This window comes from Melanostigma gelatinosum (genome assembly GCF_949748355.1).
Source record: "Melanostigma gelatinosum genome assembly, chromosome: 11".
NCBI classification, from domain to species: domain Eukaryota; kingdom Metazoa; phylum Chordata; class Actinopteri; order Perciformes; family Zoarcidae; genus Melanostigma; species Melanostigma gelatinosum.
Window position 1 is genome coordinate 21,496,398 of NC_136644.1, and position 24,722 is coordinate 21,521,119.

The 24,722-nt window shown below is 41.9% G+C and overlaps 4 protein-coding genes across 4 annotated transcripts; 2 read left to right on the forward strand and 2 right to left on the reverse strand.

Moving 5' to 3' along the window:
- Positions 1–528: 528 nt before the first annotated feature.
- npy2r (neuropeptide Y receptor Y2) lies at positions 529–1,683 on the reverse strand (the record flags this gene model as incomplete). The annotated part of the gene is made up of 1 exon (XM_079279274.1): positions 529–1,683. One exon carries the CDS (start codon positions 1,681–1,683, stop codon positions 529–531), a length of 1,155 nt encoding a protein of 384 aa, XP_079135400.1.
- Positions 1,684–6,932: 5,249 nt separating this feature from the next.
- On the reverse strand, positions 6,933–8,445 carry LOC306784160 (lecithin retinol acyltransferase; the record flags this gene model as incomplete). The annotated part of the gene is made up of 2 exons (XM_079278013.1): positions 6,933–7,088; positions 7,960–8,445. 2 exons carry the CDS (start codon positions 8,443–8,445, stop codon positions 6,933–6,935), a joined length of 642 nt encoding a protein of 213 aa, XP_079134139.1.
- A 3,863-nt stretch (positions 8,446–12,308) lies between these two features.
- fgg (fibrinogen gamma chain) lies at positions 12,309–15,820 on the forward strand (the record flags this gene model as incomplete). The annotated part of the gene is made up of 9 exons (XM_079279275.1): positions 12,309–12,371; positions 12,459–12,506; positions 12,602–12,788; positions 12,952–13,036; positions 13,870–14,000; positions 14,409–14,542; positions 14,890–15,074; positions 15,258–15,535; positions 15,639–15,820. 9 exons carry the CDS (start codon positions 12,309–12,311, stop codon positions 15,818–15,820), a joined length of 1,293 nt encoding a protein of 430 aa, XP_079135401.1.
- Positions 15,821–17,868: 2,048 nt separating this feature from the next.
- Positions 17,869–22,727, forward strand: plrg1 (pleiotropic regulator 1). Its single transcript, XM_079279083.1, has 15 exons — positions 17,869–18,007; positions 18,236–18,342; positions 18,756–18,889; positions 19,071–19,124; positions 19,242–19,335; positions 19,452–19,542; positions 19,650–19,748; positions 19,854–19,946; positions 20,530–20,679; positions 20,798–20,899; positions 21,089–21,191; positions 21,291–21,399; positions 21,562–21,701; positions 21,887–22,080; positions 22,175–22,727. Exons 1-15 carry the CDS (start codon positions 17,999–18,001, stop codon positions 22,232–22,234), a joined length of 1,539 nt encoding a protein of 512 aa, XP_079135209.1. The 5' UTR covers positions 17,869–17,998; the 3' UTR covers positions 22,235–22,727.
- The last annotated feature ends 1,995 nt before the right edge of the window (positions 22,728–24,722 follow it).

Consider the following 24,722-nt stretch of genomic DNA (forward strand, 5'->3'; position numbering starts at 1 on the left):
GATAGATAATGCTGTACTTGCATCTTAAATACAACTATTGACTGTGGGCAACCTGTGAGGTTAAGCCAAAAATCTGCAAAGTGCTGATCCTGCTCTGAGCGCATGGTAATAACTGGAGGCGACTCAGAGGGGTATATTAACGTTTTTTTTATCATCTGGCACAGGGTGGCTGGACAGAATGAGAAAGAAAATCAACCTGGAACAATAAAAGGGGGCTCCAAACAGAATTCCAAAGGTTGAATCAGCTGTGCTCAAATTTAAGATTGAATGAATTAAACAGACCCACCATAGTTCAAACAGAAATACTTGTGAGTTGACAAGTGTTGATAGGAACGAGGGCTACTGTGACCTTCCTTTGTCGCACAGTTAGTAATGTCAGTTCAGTCACTTTGAGGTCGAGGCCCTTTTTTATATGTTTAAGTAGTTTCCTTCAAACACTTTTTATTATTTTCAACATACCTCAAAATGCCCACACAAAAAAACAAATACAAGTGAGTCACAATAAAGCTTCTTTGACTGAGCACAAACTTAGACATTTGTTGATACGCAACCTGTACAAAACTTGTCAACATTTTGTTGCGTCTCTCTGCCTCTGGGGCGTCTTGACGCGGAAGTGAGCGGCTTGCAGCACTTCCACACGGACAAAAAGGCCTCCCTGTAGTTGTTGTTCATCCACCCGTACAGGATGGGATTGACAAACGTCGAGCACATCGCCACAATATGGAACATGGTGAAAAGCAGCTTGAAGTCCTTCATGTACAACACGGTGCTGTCGAATTCAACCGCCAACTGGAACGCATGGAAAGGCAACCAGCTGACGGCGAAGACTACCACCATGGTCAGCAGCATCTTCGTGATCTTCTTATGTTGCTGTCGACGGTCATTCCGACCTCCGTAAGTCATGTGATTCTTCAGCGTATTCCAGATCCGGATGTAGGCAAAGCAGTTGATGGTCAGCGGTAGGCCGTATTGAACAAGAAGCGCTGATATGCTGTAGATGCTTCCGTTCGTGCTGCTGCCTGGCCACTTCTCCATACACACCTGAATCGGCTCTCCCGGTGAAAGGTAGACCGTCTCGTACTCCCTGAAGATGGCGAGCGGGCTGGCTAACAGGGCGCTGACGGCCCACGTGATGACGATGACCACAGCGCACGTGTCTTTGGATATCTTGGTCTCCATGAGGTAGACAATGGTCCTGTGGCGGTCCAGGGCGATGATGTTCATGGTGATGGTGGACACGTGCACTGCGATGCCTTGAGCAAAGGGCAGCATGAAGCACAACACCTGGCCTAAGTTCCACTCGACTTCCAGAGTGTAGACGAGGGTAAAAGGCAAACACAGCGTGTTCACCAGCAAGTCTGACACAGCCAGGTTTACAATGAAGAAATTGGTGACGTTCCGAAGAGTCTTAAACCTGAAGACAACATATATCACTAAGGAGTTTCCAATGACTCCAAACAATATGATTGTGCTGTAAGCCAGGATGAGAATAACTTGAACTGCAACCAGCTTAGTGCTGTCGTCTAGCTTCCAAAAGATCCCATTCTTTATGGTGCCGACAGTTGAGCAGCAGTTGGAAGAATTAAGTCCAAGTTGTGAATCTTCTACTTGAGTGGTGTTGACTTGATCTGCTGCGTCCATGGCGGACAGTCCCCATAAGTCACTCTGTGAAGAGATGGACATCACTTTCAGCAATGGACACACACACGATGTGACCTTATTTATTAATTGAATGGCAACAATGTTTTAATTCTCTCTCTAAAAACAAGGTGGCATCTAAAATATAGAAAACAATGTTGTTTTTGGAACATTTGAAAAGCATTGCAATTAATGACTGTGTGTTCTGCCTTCAGAGAGCAGTGACACTAATTGCAATATGTGTAGATTTCAACAGAGCTGGAGGTGGCAGAGTTGAAGATGCTCAGTCGGATGGGAGTGACGAGTGATGCAAGTGATGCCTGCAGGAGACTGATTCACAGATACAACAAAAGCTGTGGTCTCTCTGAAAGCAACTGGGGGATTTTGCTGGAATGGACACATTTTCCAATCCATAGGCTATCAACAAATAAAACTCGAACAAAACATCTGACATAACACTGCCCTCCAAACTCCACTATCGCTATCAGAAAGCATGATGCATTTTGTTTTACTGTGGATCACTCTGCAGGTATATGAACCACAGATATGTTCACTTAATATATCTTATGAGATAAATCTGTGACTTTTAAGAGTGAGGACGACTGACAACTGGTTGCTGAACAGGAAATCTTAAATTAGTAACTCACCTTAACAGGAGCGAAGAGAAACGTGTCGTGGATCAGAAGCTCTAATAAGCAAGTATTTCCCTAATTGTCCGGCTCAAAAGATCAGATGCCAGATCAACCCGCTTTTACTCACCTCCATCTGCAGAGATTTTCAGATTCCTCTTAATTGCTTCGTCCTGTCGTAAAGTTCAGTGACAGCTAAACCGACGGGTTAATCTTCTTCAAGGAGGATCAACGTGCGCTCAACGACAGCAAAGCGCGCACAGCTTGCCAGTGCGCACTGCAGCCCGTTACGTTGGGGGTGCATTACAATACCTGCCCTGCGAGGCTGTGAGAGAACAAAGGAGGCAGCTTGTGTAAAAGAGAGGAAGCACGTGCCTCCTCGCCCAACATCCTCCACCCGCGAGATGGTTGCTCTTTGCCTCGCAATGGGTCGGTTTGGTACTTTCATTAGTATGCGCCTCTGCTCGTGCTGAGTGGAGAGGGATATATAAGACGGAGGGTTATAATTAATACTGCCAATTTAGCATTTGACTTAGACTCTCACTTAATAACCAACAGTGTAAAGAAAGTCAATCTAATCCAGTTGAGAGATGTTTCAAACAAGAATCAAATGTCGTTGAATCTGCCTGTGCAGAGCAATTCTTCAGTAAGGAGCAACAGGGGTTTGATGATAACTTCCTGCTGATTAACGGAAAAAAAGAAGTTAGAAGTCAAAGCACAAACTGCTTCATATGTCATCAAGTCGAAATTGAAACCGTGATTGCATGAATACATGATTGTTCGACATTTCTTTGGAGAAATAGCATGATTGCCAGCATATAATGCAAACATAATGTCACCTAAAGGCCTGATTTTAAATGTGGCTCTTGAAGAGGGGTCGAATACACAAGTGCACACTTCTGTGTTTGCTGCTTTCTAACGTTTTGAGCACTGTGCCTGGTAATTCGGCTCAGATTAGATCACCACTGTTACAAACCAAAGACACCATGTGGCCATTGGAAATTGAGTTACTGTCATGCAGGCTCTTTGGCAAAAGCCCAATTAGCCCATAGTGCAACCACACAGATGGTGAAGTAATGAGGAAAACCAGGAATCCACGAGTAGAAGGGCATGTCAAGAGTGTCCCCGATGATTTTAGGAGGTGGAGCAGACTGTAAATGATGTCCTTGTGTTCCTGTAAATGTCAGCACACAAACATATTGTTCTGTTGTCAATAAAGAATCACAACAATGTGTTTTTAAGCTTTCAGCTCTTTAACTACCGTTTATAGTCAACATTTTACATTTTCTATGTGTTTTTCCTTCAATTCTAGGAAGCTATTGTCCGTCAATCGTGATCTCACCGATGTAATCCAACTTTAATGTAGCCTTGATGTTCCCTGTGATGGACACAACCCAAGAAAGTGAGAGTCTGCTCATAGATATTTTCTAATAGAAAAGAATGGAAACCAATCGATGTCTGGAATGGTTAAAAAAAAGACTAATTTTAACTACATACAGTGAACATGTTGGCAAATATTTGCCGATGCTCACATCCAGCAGACATTAGGTACATTTTAATACATTTTCATTCACTTCATTCATTTGGATTCATAGTTTTCTGTAACTCTAATATTCACTCAGTTTTGGTCAACTCCTGAGAACAAACATCTGGCTGGTAAGGCCAATTGTCCTAACAATGCTTTTTAAGAGTCAATCAAAATGGTAAAACCAAAGCAATGAGGTGAAAGATATTAAAAAAGGGGGATAATTCTCTGTTGGTTCATCACTAAAAGTGATTTTCACATTACACAGTCATTTGAACGTTTTTTGAAAGAAACTTATGAATAAGAGCAGCTTTAATGTATTTTCCTTGGCTTGTTGTTGAGAATGGATCCAACACATTTGTACTCCCAAATCGTCAATGACTGACGCTTGGTCAGTGGCTCTGAGCTTCAGACTATGACGCTCTATGTAGCCCTCTAGCGTCAGTTTTGGACGGAGTGTCAGTTTCCACTCGTTGCGTCGTGTCTTTTGAAATTAACTTTGTCTTTATCTTTGAAGGAAGTTTGGTTTCGGCAACAGTACCACTTCGCTAGGATTAAGAAAAGAGCATAGTTGACGTTAACTTGACTGGCTCACTACTGAGTGACGAACAACTCACATGAGTCTCGTGCCTAACTACTCATGTGACAAAATACCACGGGACGCGATCAGCGGTCTCCTGCATAAGTCCTGTGTTAGGTTGACCTTTCCACCCCATCTGGCTCTCTGTAATGACGCAGGTGGGTTTAAGTTGGGCTTATCAGAATCGGTTTCATGCATCGGTGTCAGACGCCGAGGGGCACTGACCAACTGTCGGCATTTGAAGAGTTGCGAGTGAGACCGGGTTGAGGGATCAGTGCTACAATTGAAATTACAGGAGCTTTCAGAATAAAACAATGCCCTTTTAATCTAAATTAAACCATGTAGGTTCACATTCAAATGATACCTCTCTTCTATCTCTTTCTGCATTTTATGATCAAATTAAGTTACGGAAAAATAGTTTCTAATGAGAACTGGATAATGTTACTCTCGATCTGTAGTGAGAATTAAAGTAGTTTAATGCTGTACAATGTCTTTTCTTGTGAACCGAGGACATGAATGTCAATGACTCTAAATGGATTTCTTTTGTTCTTTATTGATCCTATTTAGAGTAGAGTCATAGCAATCCTTGTCTTAACTTGCATTCTATAAATTAGTAGTCCTCATCCACTGCCGTGTACAACAACATGCAGTGAGCCGGTAACTGAACACGACCGCACACCGTATCGATTGGTTGTTGATCCAAACAGAACCATGCTTCAGGGATATCTGAAGTGATTAATTAAAAAAAAAGATTGACTAAATGTCACCTGTTCTTTATAAAACTGCACAACGGGGCATGATGTCACGATCCGAAGACCAAATGTCAGTTTGAAGGTGAAGTGGTGAACCAAGGAAACTTCACACACAATATGTGCGATTATTTTAACCATACTGTTTCAATTCAAACCCTTTTACAAATGATGTATTTAATTTTGATGTCTATAAAATAAACAAGGCTTTATTTTGATACTGGCAGTCGAGACATTGAGAGGAGAGATGACATGCAACACAATTACATGGACACCCCTTCTAAGGACAAATGTGCAGATATGTTATGACAGCCAATGAAATGCCTTTGGGAAATGATTTCAGATGCAATGAAAGATTCAAGTTATTTTCTATTCTTATGGATGTGCAGGTTTCACTTAAGGGATGCCTAGAGGTGTTTACTTCAAACTGTATCTGTATCTCCAGACACACACCAGAGTATTTTATGATTCTAAATGAGATGATCATGAGGCAACCTCATGACTGCTGGGAATTTGCAATCAAATACCAATAAATGTGTGTGTGTGTGTGTGTGTGTGTGTGTGTGTGTGTGTGTGTGTGTGTGTGTGTGTGTGTGTGTGTGTGTGTGTGTGTGTGTGTGTGTGTGTGTGTGTGTGTGTGTGTGTGTGTGTGTGTGTGTGGTTCACATTTCGAAAGCAGAACATTTAAGGGCAACACACACTTGGCTGATTTGTTTTAATCAGCTATGTGATCCTTGTATCGAAATAAAGAAACCCACCATATGGGAATATTGATATGAAAATCATATTCCCTTCAGGGAATCCACGCTAGAGGCTGAAAGGTTTCAGAGGTGACAAAACTCAGTGACTCTTCAATCTCAGCAGGACTGTGCACCTGCAGTCCACTTAATAGAACTTGGGGGCTTGAGCCCATTACATCGGCCTTGTTAAATCAATACAGAGTGCTTCCCTGCAGGATAATAGTGTAAAGTGCAATGGCAAGGCAATTATCCTTAATTGGCGCTGGTCTTTTACCTGTGTTGCTCAGGTTCAAGGCAGAGATAAATTTAGACCGTTTGACCCCAGTGACTTTTTACATCTAGCGGGGACATGTGATGGAAAACATCCTGACAGATTTCTGTTTACCAGGTTTACCTTTGTGTTGATCCATTATGCAACACACGATCAAACAAAGATGCTGAATACAAAAAGAAAATGGAATAGATTTAACTTTGACATGACAATAAAAGTATCGTCCAATAAATTCAACAGGAAGCAGGTAGAAATACATGTTTAATGGACTGACAAGCACATATGACATTTGTCGTTTACAATCGATCAGAACTACGCTGTATTCCATTGAGAAGCGTATTGCACTTTGTCCAGGGCAACCTTTCTTAGGTAGATCACTGAAAAGTAAAACATTCCTACAGCATCCATGTTTCCCCGTCCGTCTCTTCTTTACAGATTTCTCTGTCTAAGTCCTCCTGAGTTCACCACTGTGCTCAGTCAAAGTCTATTCATAATCTATGAGTTGCTACTGTTCAATGAGATTAATGTTGAATAGAGCCTGGTGAACATTAATGATGAGTAACTGAAGAAATGATGCTATTCGGAGCAAACTATCGAGGCAAAGCCAATTAAAACATGCATTCATATACAAAAATCAACAATTATCCAAATAAGCTATAAAAAAATAAGACACTGACGTTCTTATTATAGTGAACACCTTTGTTTCCCAATGACTTCAGTCATGCAGCTGAACCATAGGATTTCAGCTTCCACCAGTATGTTAAATCAGTCTTTCTCATGAGCCGTCCCACCCGAGGTCGTTAGGCTGCCATCCAGATGGTAAATGAGACGAGCAGGGTCGGTAAAACTGTCAGTGGTGTCACGCAGCCCACGTACAGCATGGCTCCTACGCCACACAGTGCAGTCAAATAGGCACTCATCCTGCTGCACACAACCTTCCGTACTGCTGTGCAGAACTATAAGAAAGAGTGTGAGAATTAGTCAGTGTTTTGAGGCTCGGTGAATCACAAATTGGCAGTGCAGCGGAGGTCTGCCGTCAAAGGGGAAAGGTCTTCATTAGCTCCGGAACGGCAGTCATTTGGGCCTGAAGTAACACTAGATGGAGCTACTGCCCTGATGAATAAGTGAAGCCAATTTTCACTGCAGTGGACTGAAGCAAACAACTGTGCTGTGAGATTTCAGGTTTAACGCCACTGAGTAATCACACAGTATCATAAGAACATTGACTGTGGATTAACCCGACTTTACATCACTAAATGTAAACACTGAATCCATGGGGGGGGGGGGGGGACAAAACTGACGGCATTGCAAACGCTACACGTGAGATGAACCTAAAACCTCTGGCTTTTGCATGTGACCTTGCATGTGACCTTTCTTATTCAACAGCCTCCAGGATGCAATCATTGCTAAAAAATTCAAAAAAAACAGCTGTTCAGCCATAACATAAATAATGATTTATATACATTCATAAACTAAATTAATTGATTAAAAGTACATTAATTTATCTTATATTAAAGTATAGGTACATCTTTTGTTTTGCAAGTCTGCTCTAAAACAATACTAACTCCTGTTTATGTCCTGAAATAATTAGTATACGGCCATGAAGAGATTATTTCCGAACACGTATACAATATAAGTGTTTGGGGACATAATCTACAGCCCTGCAAACAGATCCTAGCTCAGCAAGAAAAGTTCAGACTGTTAGAGCTTCGTGTTTTCTTTAATTGTACATTGCAATGCATTTTTTTTCACAGGATGAGGACTGCGGATTTTGCGAGGACAAATGATGTTTTTGTCTTTCTACTGACAGGAGAACAGAGACCCTACCTGGTACGTCTGGTAGCTGATGGCCATGCCATATCTGCAGTACATGACATAGTGTTCACAGTTGTACCACAGTAAGCTGTATGTGACTGAGCCCAGGAATTTCTCTGCCCTTCTGGCCACCTCTTCCCCATCCAAAGGAGGAAGGCTGCACACTTTATCCATGTGGTTGATCAGAATCTCTGAGCCATACGCAAAATCTGCCACCGAGTCCACTCTGACGCTGGCAACCTTAGCGATAGCCCCCAGCAGGAGGCGGTTATTTGTTACCAGCGTTCCAATTGCAGATGTATTCTTAGAGAACACAGGCAGGATGTCCGGGATGAGATGAGCCACTCGATTGTCCCCCAGGTAGATGCCAAAATGTGTGAATAATGTCCTGGGGACTTCTAATAAATCACCACGCTTGTAAAGGGACAGGTCATGTTTCGAGACCTCCTCCTTTTTGGAAGCTACGAAGAAAAAGTTGAGTAGCTGGTAAAGAAACATGATGGCGGTGTGCTGCAAAGGGCCGGGACACCCCTTTTATTTCAGTCGGTATTGGGAGGGGCGGTTGGTGGGATTATGTATTGGTCAACGTTTCAGTAAGATGTTGACAGAAATAAAGCAGCTTTCTCCAATCACTTTGCTGTGTTGTTGCTTTTTACAACCCAGGTCTTGTTGTATTAAGGTCAAGGGTCCTCGTTACGAAGGCTGCCTTGGCTACAAGTGAAACCCTCATTTAAAAGGTCACTCGTTGAGCCGTCACACTCCAATAAGAAGCCTTTGTTTTCCGTGGACTAGATTACTCAGAAGCCCTTTAAATTATTTGCATCGTTATTCAGCACTTTCTTGGATATTTAAAAAAACAATCGCTCTATATACAGTATATATTGATTGAAATGTCAGTCAGTGCAGACAAAGAGGAAAAGACTCTGCTTTCATGGGATTGATTGAAACGTTGCCATTATTACTCAGCATGTTTTCCAGAGTATCGAGATGGAAACGTGGACGACTGATCATTTTGATACAATAATAAATGTAAGTTATTAATCCATAGAGGGATCATATTTTCTCTTTTGTGTTTTTTAATGAATTGATAGCAGGTTGATTTCCTGAGACATTATTGCTTGATATTTACCAGTGGTGAACAGTAAAAGTTCCAATTCTGCACTGTAAAATAGTCCATTACAAGTAAATACCCTGCAGTAAATTGTGTTTCTCTGAAATATAGGGAGTACATAACAACGCTTTCATTATTGCTAAACTGATGGTTTCCATTTACATTTTTTGTTTCTTTGTTTTTCGAAGTTGTGTTTACCCTTTTGGTGATTTGACTGAGTGAAACAAAGTTCTAATCAGACCAGACAATGACAATGGGCAGAGGACTTTGTTGACCCACAGTGGCTCGTCTGTTCTGTCCCATCATCAATCGAGGATCAGTGTTGGGAAAAAAAACCAGGCTGTGCTGGATGGTCTGCTCCTTCTCATATGAGATCAAACATTCCGTTCACCAGATTACCTTAATCCTGTTGGCTTCAGTCACACACTCATCTTTAGACTTTGAGAAAGCCTTTTTCATCTTGTGTCTTTGAATCATTAGTTACATTTGCTGACCAAATATCCTGGCAAAAGGAATACCGGTACATATTTGCTATATTTAATTTAGAAAGCTGCTTTTTTTTTGTGTGTGAGAAAACTAGTTTGTCCCACAAAGCAAAGCAATCTGCAAAACAACAAACGAGAGCTTTTAGATAAACGTAGTCAAGTAAAAGGTTTGTGTAATTCAGTGGAAGAATGAAGTCAAATAAAATGGAAATATTCAAGTCAAGTAGCATAACATTGTGCTTGAGTACAGTGCTTTTATCCAACACTTGTCTGAAAAACAAAATGAGCATTCATACAGTGTCCGAATTCAGATGGTTCAGATGCCAACTGCACAGTATCCGACATTAGAGGCACGTTCAAAGCAATAAAAGAGGATCAATGTCAGTAATCACCACAAACAGCTATTACACATCTATGTGATATATTCTCAGGGGAACAATGGCATTAGCATGAAATTTAAACATGTGGTTTTACATAATATCTTTTTTTTAAATTATTCTTTTTATTTGATCTTATTTTAAAGGAGCTGTATTTAACATTCTGAGCATTAATATAGCAGCAAACAATCATAATCGGTGTAAAATATGGTGGATTAATGTCTACCTGCAGACAAAGAAGTCATTCTCCCTCTGTGTGTGTTGTAATCTGAGCTTTTTCTTGCTTCGTTCACATAGCTGGGTCAAGCCAAATGAATATAACATGATGTGTCTGTGCAGGACCAAATTAACATCCCGCAAAATGGGTGTGAACATGGAAGCCAGGCAGAGAACAATTCATTCACATGGCAGTGCTAATGTTGAGGTATATCCAGGTCAACTAAGTTCCTTTGTAAAACAATCATTGACACTGTTGTGTTGTGTCCTGATACAGGGCACACACAATGTAAGCGTGTCAGCCTGGCATCAGTGTCTGATTGCATCAAACGACAACAACAGCCCAAAATGCATCTTGACATCCTGGAGACAGCGTTCACAGAGAGCGCCCGTGTCTTCATGGCACTTAGAGACAGAAAGAAACACTTTCCATCTGGTGTTTTTGTCCACAAAGAGGCCAGTTCAGCAAAAGATCAGCCTTGTTTAAGTTCATGAGCCTGGCAGTTCATTCTCAGGTCAGCGAGGCTTTGTGTCCGTCCTGGGCCTGTGTTTTTTCCACATCATAAAACCAGCTCACACAGAGGTAGTTTAGGTACAATTTATCATCTAATGTCAACATGGGGCCCACAGATGAAGCCTTATTGAGATGTAGTTCATCACATGTATCGCCACTGTTTGTTTTGATGTAATAAAAAGATTTTACCTGGAGTAATTGCCTTAACTGTTATCAACAGCTACATACATGTGTGGCTGTAGTTGAACTGTGCAGCACACTGTCCAACATATTGGAGTGATAATACCAGTGGCCTTAAACAGCATGGAACTGCAAACATTCCTCAGTCACACAAGGGTCCAAAAGTATCAGGGGCAAGAGACACAAAACAACTACAAAGAACTGCAAATCAGCTGCAGAAACAGAAAGCAACTGGAGACACAAATGACCACAAAGAGACACAAAAAGATACAAAGAACTAAAATATTTGCAATACAGTTGCAGAGTCAAAGAAACTACAAAGAGACACAATTTGTAGAATGTAAACTCTGAGGTTGCTAAGCCCCTCAAAAACATGACCTCAGTGTCCTGAATAATGAGTCATAATTATAAAAAGTATTGTGGAATCTTCAAGAAAAAGCGATTTGAAAATACTCACCCTTCTTGCAGATTAGCATAACATTCCTAACGGGATTATTCCAGATCCCCCCCCCCCCCCCCTGGTGTTTGTGAAATACGTCAATTTGACCCAGGCCACTTGGCATGAAATTACACTTTTGTTCAAGTAAATTTCGGTCACGGTGAAAATAAACCTAGACGGTCGGAAGGGAGCAGGACGCTAACAGAAGTCTCCTGTGTCAAAGTCTGACATTTTGTCTTGGATGGACAGTTTTCAAAAGTTTAAATTTGTACTTATTATCTGAAATGTATGACAGGTCAATTTACAATGTCATCATACTGACTTACAAATGTGACTTTATTTTGAGTTACATGTGAGAGGGCTACAGATTTATTTTTCCTCTGAATGTTACATTTCTTTATTTACCTGGCAGAAATGGGCCTCTGTATATTTCAGATGATATAATGATATTTAACAGACGTCTGCCAGCCAATTAAAAATGATTTCTGTTGAGGGCTTGTTTTACAAACAATGTGCCCATCCACTTTTTGTTGCCACATCTTTATTGACAACACACTGAAGTTAATGTTTCACAAAGACATGCTGTTATAGCGACATTTTGTCGGTAAGGAATGACTCATATTGTCCGTTTTTCTTTGATTTTTATCATGTGATGAGAATAAGTACAGTAAATGGTCGTAGTTCTTAACTGGAATTAACTCTATTTGACTGACAGTCAAAGTCAATTCGAATAAAATGCCTTCAAGTTTTTGATCGAAAAGGCAACGACATACATGTCGACTTCCTTTGTCATAACCGGCACTGGGCATGCAGTTTATGTTAAAGCCACATGAAGCTGTGTCCTGCTAGCTCAACTGCAGTCCCCATCAAATCTGGGAAATGATCAACGTTTGAGTCACAGCGTTGTCCCAACGCAGCGAGTGGGATGTTTGCATATGAACCCCTTATCTCACAGTGAGCTGAGGACCTTGTTCAGATAAATATCCCGCAGAGTCGAGCAGCTCGTCATTCTGCGAAGAAGACTGGTGGCCAAAGCAGCATGGCTCCATCAATTCTTACAACGGCAGGAGGACTCCTGCTACTTGTCTCCTTGTCGTCGGCAGTAAGTCAATCAATTTAGATTTTCCACTGCCACCGTTTGCTGGAGTGCAAACATCTAGATCATTTTGTTGTTGTTTTTTTTGTGTAGCAAATCAGAGGAGACAACCTTGCAACATGCACCACAAATGACGGCTTTGTAAGTACAAATAATACAAAATAATCATGCATTTTTTTCTGTGCGGATTGTATGTGGCTAATAAATGTCTTTGTACTTGCCCGATGTGAATTCAGGGAAAGTACTGTCCCACAACATGTGGAGTGACTGATTACATGCTGAGGTACAGGAATGGAATCGAAGATGATTTGGAAGAAATGCAAAGGCAACTTGACACAATTGCCAATTTGACCCAGGGGGCTGATGAAACGATTGTCTACATGAAAGATTCTACTTTTTCAGCACAAAAGACGATCCAGCAAGGTAACACACGTCACAGCTGTGTTTGAGTCCCCTTATTAACAGGACTAGATCATTTAGTCTGTCAGAGTTATTCACCTACTTTAAACTCAAAGTATTCAAAAACAGAAGTAAGTGTTCTGAAACTGCGTTGAGATCATGACTGACAGACTTTTTTTTATTTCAGACCCATACCACAAAAAATCAACAAGTATGCTGGATGACATCGTTCGATTTGAAAAGACCATCACTGCACAGGAACAGCAAATATAGTAAGTTAGCAATGAAATCAAACCATTTGACATCAACCTTTACATACCAAGTGGTGGAAAGTAACTCAGCACATATCCTTCAGTGCGGTACAATTTTGAGCTACTTCAATTTCACTCCATGTCGGAGGGAAAAGTTGCACCTTTTATAATCAAATAGACTTATTTGACAGCTGTACCGGTCGTTAAAAGTTACTTTTGAGATAGTGGAGTACAAAAACTAAAAATGCTGGGTAATATGTATGCTGACGTTTGATGATACGATGGTGTGTGTGTGTGTGTGTGTGTGTCATAACTAACTGTTTGCAGATTAGATATTTTATTTTATCACTTTTTTTGTATGTGATCAGTGTATTAATGATGATGAATTGTTATAGATTGCACGTGAAGTGTTTCATACCCACGAAGACATCAGAAATAATATTCAGATGAATCTAATAAACACTTTTACTTGTGAGACTTTACTGTTACTCGTCCCAGCCCCCCCCCCCCCCCCCCTTCCCCCCCCCACAGCTTCAGGTCAATGCACGCCGACCGTCCTCGCCCACACAGTCAGGACTGAACAGAGATCACGGGGGCGATGTGCCACCCACTCATAGACACTGGAACTCACACTCACTCCTGCCATTCAACAGAAAACACTTAACAATTGTCTTTAACATCTTTTTCCAAATTTTGGGTCATGGGTTCCTTCTATTTCATTTTCATTTGTTCTTATTTTTCCCCCTGAATATATTTGCGCTTCATGTCTTGTACTTCTCACTGTGTAAGACACTGAGAGGGGATTCTCTCAGGATTACAGCTCGTACAACTCACATTTTCTCCCCTCTGTCCAGTGAGCTTCAGTCTTTAATTTCATCCAACGAGAGGAGAATGTCAGACTTGAAACAAGTCTCCATTCAGCTGCAGCAGAAATGCACTGAGCCCTGCAAAGAATCGGTTGACATCCAGACCCTCACAGGAACAGGTAGAAAACAAACAAGAAAAATTGAATTCATTGACCCTGAGGTCATTCCCATTTCACAAGAGGTTTCTCAATCATGCCTCATCTGAACCACATTTGTCCTTGTTCAGTGTTTAGTTAGGGACTACAAATCAATATGGTGCATCAATGCAAAGTAAACACATTTTTTTCTACATGAAATCTGTTGAGAACATGTTTCTAATAAGATCATTCTCAGTGTTATAGTTAAAATAAATTGAGACACAATTGTGTAAAAAAATAAATCCAACAACCAAGTAATATGTGATGGTTTTTGTATTGATTTACAAAAAACAGCACCAGTCTGTATCAGGTTTTGTTGCGACATATTCAATATGATGTAGAACTAACGAACCTCTTTCTTCTTCATCTTCTTCCCTTTTTGTTCGGCAGACTGCCAGGACATTGCAAACAAAGGTGCCACCACCAATGGCCTTTATTACGTGAAGCCATTAAAAGCCACTGAGCAGTTTCTGGTCTACTGTGAGATTGACAGGTTTGGACGCGGCTTCACAGTAATACAGAGGGTACGCTTCACGTCACTTGTCTGTCTGTCTATATGTCTGTTTCCTGTCTGTTTCACTGGCCTAAAATCGAATTGCCTCTGTGGATTAATAACATTGAACTGAATTGAATTGACTTAAACATATAAGGAAAATGGCTTTTTGCTGTCTTACATACAGATCTTTTGTCAAAGAAATACAACTTAATACTAAGAAAAGCAAGTTGTTTGCCAACCCTGAAAGAAACAAACAGATATCAGGGACTGACTGAAATGTATTAGGAAGGGATGGGGGGGGGGCTGAATCATATGTTTAGATTAAAGCAAGTGTCATTACCACTTTCTTTGGATATCACTTCTTCACATCCACAGAGACGCGACGGCAGCCTGGACTTCCACAAGGACTGGATCCAGTACAAGAATGGCTTTGGTTATCTCTCACCAGATGACACCACGGAGTTCTGGCTCGGTAACGAGAAGGTCCACCTCCTGTCGACCGCTGCTAGCATGCCAACTGTGCTGAGGATAGAGCTCGTTGACTGGGAGGGCAACAAAAAGTACGTCTGCAAACAAACACAAACACACACACACACACACGATAACGGATTATGTAAGAGGCGAGTAAAGGAACTCGCTGAAAGGGCAAACATGACCTCTGGTTCTCTTTGAAGAAGAAAGACAATGACTCAACAGTTTACCAAAAACTGATCCCCCCCCTCTCCTCTGTTTGGCCTCTCAAGATATGCCGACTACACCGCGTTCAGTGTTGGATCAGAGATCGACATGTACCGTCTGCAATACGGCTACTACTCTGGCGGTGATGCTGGAGATGCTTTCAACGGCTTTGACTTTGGCGATGATCCCAGTGACAAGTTCTACACGTCTCACAATGGCATGCAGTTCAGTACCTTCGACAAGGACAATGACAAGTACGCGGGCAACTGTGCTCAGCAGGACGGCTCCGGCTGGTGGATGAACAGATGTCACGCTGCACATTTGAACGGCAAATACTACCAGGGTAAGACTGGCCCCTACACACACACAAGATACAACTCTCATCCACATACATAAATAAGTACAAATCATTTCCACTCTAAACTGTCTGTGTTCTCTCCGTCTAGGTGGCAGGTACACAGAAAAGGATGCAGGTGAATTTGGCTACGACAATGGCATTATTTGGGTTACATGGCACAACCGCTGGTACTCCCTGAAGGAGACCACCATGAAGATCATTCCCCTCAGCCGCATCACAGCGGCCGGTGGACAGCAGGCTGGGGTGAAACAGTTTGCCGGACTTTCCTAAAAAGTAGACGCACAAGCGTTTAATCTTTTTAGGGTGCAGTTAAGGTGTCCAGCACAACGGCACCGAAACCGCCTTAAAGGGAGAGTTCATCACAAAATCTAAAATTTTCAAAATGTAATGTTTTTCCTCTTGCATGTAGTGCATTTTCTCAATCTAGATTGTTTTGGTGCGAGTCGCCTAGTTTTGGAGATATCGGCCATAGAGATTTCTGCCTTTTCTCAAATTGAATAGGACGACATGGCTCTCGGCTTGAGGTGCTCAAAGTGCCAAAAAATAAATTTGAAAAACTCAACAGCAATGTCTCTTTCCAGAAATCGTGACCTAGTTACTCAAGATAATCACAGCAAGGTCTGTAGATTGAAAAGTAGCACCACCTGTGAGAGGAAAAATATGTCTTCATGATTATGGGATAAACTCTCCCTTTTAAATAAAATGTCCATGGAACCTTTCTGACTTGATGATGTGTAATGCTTGTGCATGTTTTACTGATCTGACATCGCTGGACTCTGTTTGTCCTCAGTGTTGTTTTTAGCACGAAATAATGTCTTTTCAGAAAATGGTCGTTACAGCATGACCTTAGTTTGGACTCAGTTGACACAACCAGTAGAGTTCATATGACAAGCAGCTGCTCGTAAAAAGAAGGAATCGAGAATGCTTCAAGATATGTGTCTGAATTGACTGTAAAAACACTGTCATCGTGCACCAGAGCGACCGGACATATACACCTGTATGTATGTACAACACAACAGTCTTGAAATAAATACCATCTCACATGTAAATAATGTGTCCGCTTCATTTGCTGTACAACTAATTCAACACCACTGTGGTACAGTGTCAATATTAACTATTAAACTAACTATAACTGTTAAAATGATTAGAGTTTCACAAATGTAGTATTTACATTATGAGAACATTATGAATTAGAGGGTTTTTTAGCTTTCTGATTTTATTATTATATTCTTATAGATAACACACACACACAAACATGAGAAAACAGCGTATTTGCTTTACATCAAAATGTATTGCTTTTTGCATTATTGATCTTGCTTGAGGACCTTTTAAGCAAATTAAATGGCAGGTTTAAAGGAAGCATATGGCTAAAATCAATTTTCTTCATAAGCAACAAAACACAAACAATGGCCTATTCACTCCATAAAATAAATAATTGAAAAATATTGACAGAGGGAGTGATCCTCAAAGTGCTTTTAACGGGCACTTGAAACAATCCCAGTATAAGTTTAGGAAGTATGTCATTTAATTCTCTAAACTGAAGTGCTCTTCAAAGAGACTCTTCGTTGGCAAAAAAAAAACTTCTCCTTGAAAGAACGTTTAAACGTATACGGGTAATGGGCTGCTCAGCATTGACCTTTTATTTATTTGGACAACAAATTAGTGAGGGTTGTTTTTTATTTTCCTCATTAATACCCTAAGGTTACGCTGCAACGACAGGTTAAAACGACAGGTCAAAAAAGAAATACCTTTGTATGGTCTAATACAGGGGAGTTTTAATTGTGCAAAAAGGCTGATTTGGGGGCCCCCTCGCTCTCCAAAGTCCCTTAAGTCAAAGAGTGTTTTTCAAAATTGGTCCGACGTTAATCACAGTAAAAGTTGCAAGAAGAATTTTAGTCCTAAACCAGATTGTTTGGTTATAGTCCTACAATGCAACGGCGTGGCCACCCACACACTCACACACTTTGCACCAACTATGTTAAGTTTTTTGGCGTTGAAGGATTGGATAACCTTCAATGTAGGCCTACTCTGTTAGGTAAACATGGCTCGGTACAAGAGGCAGGTAAACCAAACTTTGGCCTGTTGTCACTGCAAGTTACGTGCATTGTATAAAAACGAACACACAATGATTATTACTGAAAAAAACTGAATGTGATTTATTTAATCATGTCATAACATTATCTTGTGTTGGCGTGGTAAGGTTTTTTTTATTTGTTTTGGTTGTTTTGCAAAATTGCATTGGCTTACACCTCCTGGCCGGTAGGTGGCGCCAACAAACCTCCAGCTGCGTTTGGTACTGTTTACTTCCGGAGCATACGGTCACCGTCTTCTGTGTTGATGGCCATGTTTTCAGGATTGTGATACATTTCTGAGAGCGACCAAACAATAATCCTACAAGAAAAGTAGTTTCTTCAGCTGTGGTGTTTAGTCCGTGTTGATACCACCACGATGGCCGAGGTAAGCCGAGGTTGAAAGTCTTTTGCTGGCTTTTTATTTTGCTCCCGCTCAGACTTCTCCAGAACGCATACGGTGTCGGGCCCGGCTAATTGCTGGATGGCGTTACGTCCACGATACGATTTATTGTCCGTATAACTTATATTTAAGGAGTAGAGACATTTATAAATGTTTACCGGTTTTGTGTAAGTAAAATACAATGTTATAAAATATGACTCTTTCATTGTACAGGATGTCCAGAAGCACTCAGTCCACACTCTGGTCTTCAGATCTCTCAAAAGGACGCACGACATGTTTGTGTCCGACCATGCGAAATCCATCGCACAGGATGAAGAAAGGTAATTTCGGCTAAATTAATACCTGTTTGAACTCAATTTCCTCTGTTTCTACAAGTAGTGTTATATTTTATTATTCATACATCTTAAACTGGATTTAAAAAAGTACCTTTTTAATAATATTTATGCTTCATGAAATAGTTATCAAAGTAGCTGTTTGATATTGTGAGACTGTTTAATGGTAATATTGATCTTTTAATGTGATGTTTTTTAATTATCTGGCTTAACCAGTACAGATGAATAGTTTTTTTAAATGTATATCAGTATAACGATTTTATCGATAATGCCCAATTCTAGTAAACTGTTCAAAGCAATCAACTGTGTATTGTTGTGCAGTACATCGGTCAAAAAAATGATGATCATTATGCTGAGTAGAGTGAGAAAATGATGCACAATTTCATATCTTGTATTTGCAGCCACAAGATGAAGATGTGTGTGAAACTGAAAGCGGATTACAATGCAGTTATGCACATGCCTGTCCTGAAAGAAGGGGACAGGGTGTCACAGCTTCCTGGCAGTATGCTCGGCCACCAGAGCTACACACAGCCAGGTGAGTTCAGTGTGATAACAGCTGATGATGGAGAAATACAGCCATGCAGACTTTTTATTCCCACGCTTCCAGTTTCGAGAGTTTTTGTTATTTATTTGGACTGATTTTAAGAAAACGTCCCCGTTGTTGATGCTCAAGAGCTCATTTGAGGGGTTGTCCCCCCCCCCCCCATGTGTTTCAGGGGATGACCCAGAATACCTGATCACTGGGACACATGCTTATCCCTCTGGACCTGGTAAGTACTGTGCTATTAATTGAACCAAGCTGCATGCATGTACTTGTGCTAAGCCCGCTCATTGGACTGCGTCAGCATTATTCAAGTGTTTTTATAGCATCACCTTTCTTTCAATAGGAGTGGCCTTGACTGCCGACACCAAGATACACAGGAATCCAAGTGAGGGCGGAGTCCTCTCCATGGCGCTGGCTTTGCCACCATCACAAGCCAGGTAAACCTTTGTTTTTCCTTCCACATTGTTTAAGTTACTGGTCCTAATTTGTCGTAAACACTGAAGTTGAAGTTTCTCATATTTCTAAACAATATCCATGTGTTGTTGGATTTTAGGCAGGACGTAAGCCGCACTGCAGCCAGTGTTGGTGACATCCATCGACACGCAGGAGGAGCAGAGAGATCTCACCCCCAGTCGACTGCTGTGGTAGGTTGTAGCGTATTCCCACTTGATGAGATATATCTCGTTTACACGTGCTGTAAGATCCCTGAGAGAAGTGCAAAGCGGACACAGAATTATTTTCTTTCTTTTAGTCACTGTTGGAGGGAGGCGGCACCAGAAATTCTACGCTCGCAAGGAAAGCACCAACCATGCCTAAACCCCAGTGGCATCCACCTTGGAAGCTGTTTCGGGTAACTACAAACACTTTTAACTGAACATGCCGATGACAAAACGAGGCCTGCGTCTGCGATGTGTCCCCTGCGTTATGTTCAGCAGTCGTGTGTTTCATCTTGCAGGTCATCAGTGGTCATCTCGGCTGGGTGAGATCCATCGCGGTGGAGCCTGGAAACGAGTGGTTTGTCACGGGGTCTGCTGATAGAACCATAAAGGTGAGTAAAGCTGAAAATCACCATCATTTTTAACTCGTTTTTTAAAATTATTTAAATTATTTTGTGAATAAAGATATCGGAAACAATAACACATGTAATCCACAAGGTTTATCCTTATCTTTGTTTTGGTGTATAGAAACAATAAAGCTCCTTTTCGACCATGTGAACAGTAGTTTGACAAAGTAATCGTGACTCAAAGTCTTCTTTTTAACTCCAGAGCTTTTAACTACGCCTCATGGTCTTCATCAGCTGTCATTAAAACTGAGACACTTTAAACACTGATCAAGACTCGGATATGGTTTAATCAACGAAAAACAAATATGTCTGAGCACCTTCTAAAAGTGTATATTTTCCCCTCACCTACCCTGGTAAATTATGTAATAATACTATATTTAATCTTTAGAAATCGCCGGTGTGATTGATCAGGAATGTTTGATTACAGAGTGTACAGTGATGCTCCTGTTAACGCCTACATATCGCACGTTTTCTTTCAGCGTTTATTGTAATGTCCCCCCTGAGACACTACTTCTGGAAATGTTTGATCATGCTCCTACTACAACATGAATGCTGTTTGCCTTGATAGATCTGGGACCTGGCCAGTGGGAAACTCAAGCTCTCCCTCACTGGACACATCAGTACAGTGCGCGGTGTGGCGGTCAGCAACCGTAGCCCTTACCTGTTCTCCTGTGGAGAAGACAAGCAAGTCAAGTGTTGGGATCTGGAGTACAACAAGGTATGACGTAATGGGAAGGAGGTTAATGTGATGTAGTCCATTAAGTCTTAAACGACCATAAAAACAATGATTTCTACGGTGGTTGGTATGGTCCTGACGATGTCAATTTGTGTGTTAGGTCATCCGGCACTACCACGGACACCTCAGTGCTGTGTATGATATAGACCTGCATCCAACTATCGACGTGCTGGTGACGTGCAGCAGAGATTCCACCGCACGGGTAAGCTCACACTCTCCATGTTTGCTGTTGAATGCAGCTGTTGCAGACTCTGAAGCTTTCAGCCTCTCGCTCCGCCGAACCCTGTGCAGGCACGGAAGACGAGCGATTCAGCCGAGTCATCCGAATCTCATTCTCATAAGTAGTTCAGCGTCTGCTGGATCAATTCATTCAACCTCTCTGTCCCTGCAGGTGTGGGACATCAGGTCAAAAGCCAACGTGCACACACTAACCGGCCACACCAACACGGTGGCCACAGTGAGATGTCAGGCTGCAGAGCCACAAATCATCACTGGTAAATTCAACGTCGAACAGAATTATTCTGTGGCATCGTGAAAGTTGCAGCTGATTGGCTGGTTTTTAGCTGCTAGTCTAACTGATTACCTTCTTGCAGGCAGCCACGACTCAACCATCAGACTGTGGGATTTGATCGCCGGGAAAACCCGAGCAACTCTGACCAACCACAAGAAGTCCGTCCGAACTCTGGCGCTGCACCCCAGACAGTAAGTTACATTAGTTAGCAGGGCTGTCGTCCAACACCAGCTCCATCAAAGCCCTTTTCGAGTTATTAACAACATCAAGATGTTTGACCGTAGAGTTTATAAAATAAAACAAACGAGTTTATAAAGTGCTGAACATGTCATCCTCCTCCCTGTGTCCCACAGGTACACCTTTGCCTCTGGCTCGGCGGACAACATCAAGCAGTGGATGTTCCCAGATGGCAACTTCATCCAGAACCTGTCGGGCCACAACGCCATCATCAACACTCTGGCTGTTAATTCTGATGGCGTGTTGGTGTCTGGAGGTATTCATAGCGAGCTGCACCGGCACTTGTTTTGTCTTAAAATAAATATATCTTCAACTTTAAATGCGGAATAATAGATTGATTTATTCTTTATTTGGGTCGTGTCACAGATACAGATGCAGGTGATTACAGTACTGAATTAGAAACACATTAAGATGATCCACGTTTCTGTTTTCTCTCTGTAGCCGACAACGGAACCATCCACATGTGGGATTGGAGAACCGGCTACAACTTCCAGCGGATCCATGCGGCTGTGCAGCCTGGATCCCTGGACAGCGAGTCGGGCATCTTCGCTTGCATGTTCGACAACTCTGAGAGCAGACTGATCACCGCCGAGGCCGACAAGACCATCAAAGTATACAAAGAGGACGACACCGCTGTAAGTAGTACCGTGATATTTAAAGTTTATATTCTAGTGTTAGCTCCCAGGCAGCAGATGGATCATTTAAAAACTCTTGTTTTCCTTTTTGCAGACGGAAGAAAGCCATCCAGTCAACTGGAAACCAGAAATCCTCAAGAGAAAACGATTTTAATCGTTCTCTATTTGCTCCTCTCGTCACAGTAACATTGTTTCAATTTTATTTCTACCAAACCTCTTGTTGTAGATATACGCCCGTCAAGTTCTGCTTGCTACAGCTTTTTCATAACAGCGAATGCGTCTTTGACTGAAGCGTCCACATTGTCCCGTTTTGTTTTTATTCCAAAAACCATTTGCAGTCTTCATTGTACGATGTTAGTCCAATAAAGTCGGCATTTTGAACTGCGAGGAACCTCCCGGAGTGTTTGTTCTTGATGATGACGGCTCTCTGGTGACTCTGGTCCGTCTCATCCACCAACAGCAGCCACTCTTCAGTCGCAGACGGACTGAGCTCCGAGCGGACCTGATTCCTGCTGGGGTCAAAGCCTGCAGAAGGACATGTGGTGTGTTTCCAAAGTGTTACAGACACTGAAACAAACGGAGCCCCTTTTTCCTGGTTTGCAATGTCATTTTTATTTTTGCTCCGTTTTAATAAAAACTACATTTTTCACATACTTTGCAGTTTTGTTTCCTTTGTTCGGCAAAGACATGTTTGCGTACTTACCCAGGTATCTGTTGGTGACGACGTTCCTGTAGTACTTGCAGCTGTTGGCCTTGATCTCCACCCAGCAACAACAATCTCCAGGTGTCGCAATGAGACCCACTGTGGTTCTGGTGTCACCAGTTGGGTGGATTATCTGCTCACCTGTGAAACACGAGGCACAAGAGAAGGCTTGAGTTTCAAGTGCATTTGCTATGAAGATTAAAGAGGTTCAACCCAAAGTACAAGAAATGCACTCGGTGCTATCCAGCCATGTGGTGGCTCTGATAAGGATACAGGCACCTCGGCTCCGGGTGTTCTATTAATGAGCTGTATGCTTCACTGCGTGTTTGGGACGAGGATCATTTATGTGTAAATCAACATCAGGCTTGACTTAAAACATTGCGACTGAATTGTAATTTATTGAGATGATACCTGATCCAGCTGTTTGAGTCGGCATCACACTGATATGCTAATTATGACAATTCCACACACGTGCCTAACAAGGCGGTTATTCTAGTTTTGTGTTTCCTATCGTATTTAGTGTTCACCTGACTCGTGGATGTAGAGCTTTGACAGAGCATGGCGAAACCCTCGGCCCGGTTTCTTCTCCAGGCGAGGTTTCGATGCTTCTGGTTGATCCACCACCTCTCTTGGAGTTTCTTCAACTGCCAGGAGGTGACCGGCGTTAAACATGATCTCCTCCTCCAGAGACCTGAGACACGTCTCAAAGTGCTCCTCGTCCCTCTCTGCATTTCTAAAAGGACACCGTTGACAGTAAGACGTGAAATATCTTTGTAGCAACATCAGTTTTCATCCGTGTAACCTTTCGTGAGAGGATGAAGAGCGTCACCTGTCCTTTTTTTTTTTACAAGGCCTCCTCACCTGAAGTCCACCCACAGCAGGCCTGCAGTGATCAGCCCCAGCCACTCACTGGCCTCCCAGTTGCCGGTCAGCATGACCGGCACGATGATGACCTCCCTGGTGTCAGCATAGTTGAGCTCCTTCTTACAGCTGCGGGACGCCTGGTAGGCCGGAGTCATGAACGGACAAATCACCACAGCCTCCTCCACACCTGCAGCCATCCTGAAAACACACACACACACAAGTGTTTTGATTCATCCAACTCATACATCTAACTCATCCCATCCGTGGTTATGACTCCGACTCACGCGTCGTTTATGTTCCCCGTCACCCCTCCTTCGATATCCATCCACACTGGCAGACCGTCGTCTTTGAGGCGGGCGTATATGTTTCTTACCAGAGCCTGGTCATCCCACTGGTAGGAGAGCATAATGTGAGATGGCATTTTCCCTCGTTTTTTTGCTGAGGTCTGCGAGAAAGCACTCCCGTATGAAGCTTGTGTGGTGGACTTTTCTGGAGTTGCTGGGTGAACTGAGACAAAGGGAGACTCTGTAGCTATGCTGCTTGTTTGCAGCTCAGGTTACCTCTGTCGCTTGGTTACAGTGCTGGCAAACACCGATGGGAGGCTGCATGATGGCTGCTAAGCCCCGCAGGACCAGTGGGGGCTGAGCAACGACGATCAAGGTGCTGATAGAGCTACATGACCAAATAATGAATGTGAAATGGAAGGATTCCTCATTTGGTTATGGTTTTAAATCCCTGTTATTCTTTCAGTGTATTTTCTTCTGTATATTTTATAATAATTGAGAAAACCTTTTGACACTTTACCGGAACCTTTTCCATGTTCTGTGTTTTTTTTAACTTGATATAATAAAATGAATAATTGAATTTGTAATTCAGTTGATTTATTGAAAATATATTCAATTTTTTTCATGTATTTCAATGATTTGAAATGTTACAAAAATGTATGTATGTGCATTTAAAAGTAAAAAGCAATCACAACCTGATTTTCATGTTGAACAGTTTGATGTTGTGTCTACATCTTTATACATGTAGTAGTTTGTATTTTTTGATAATATTCGGATTATGCTTCATGTTT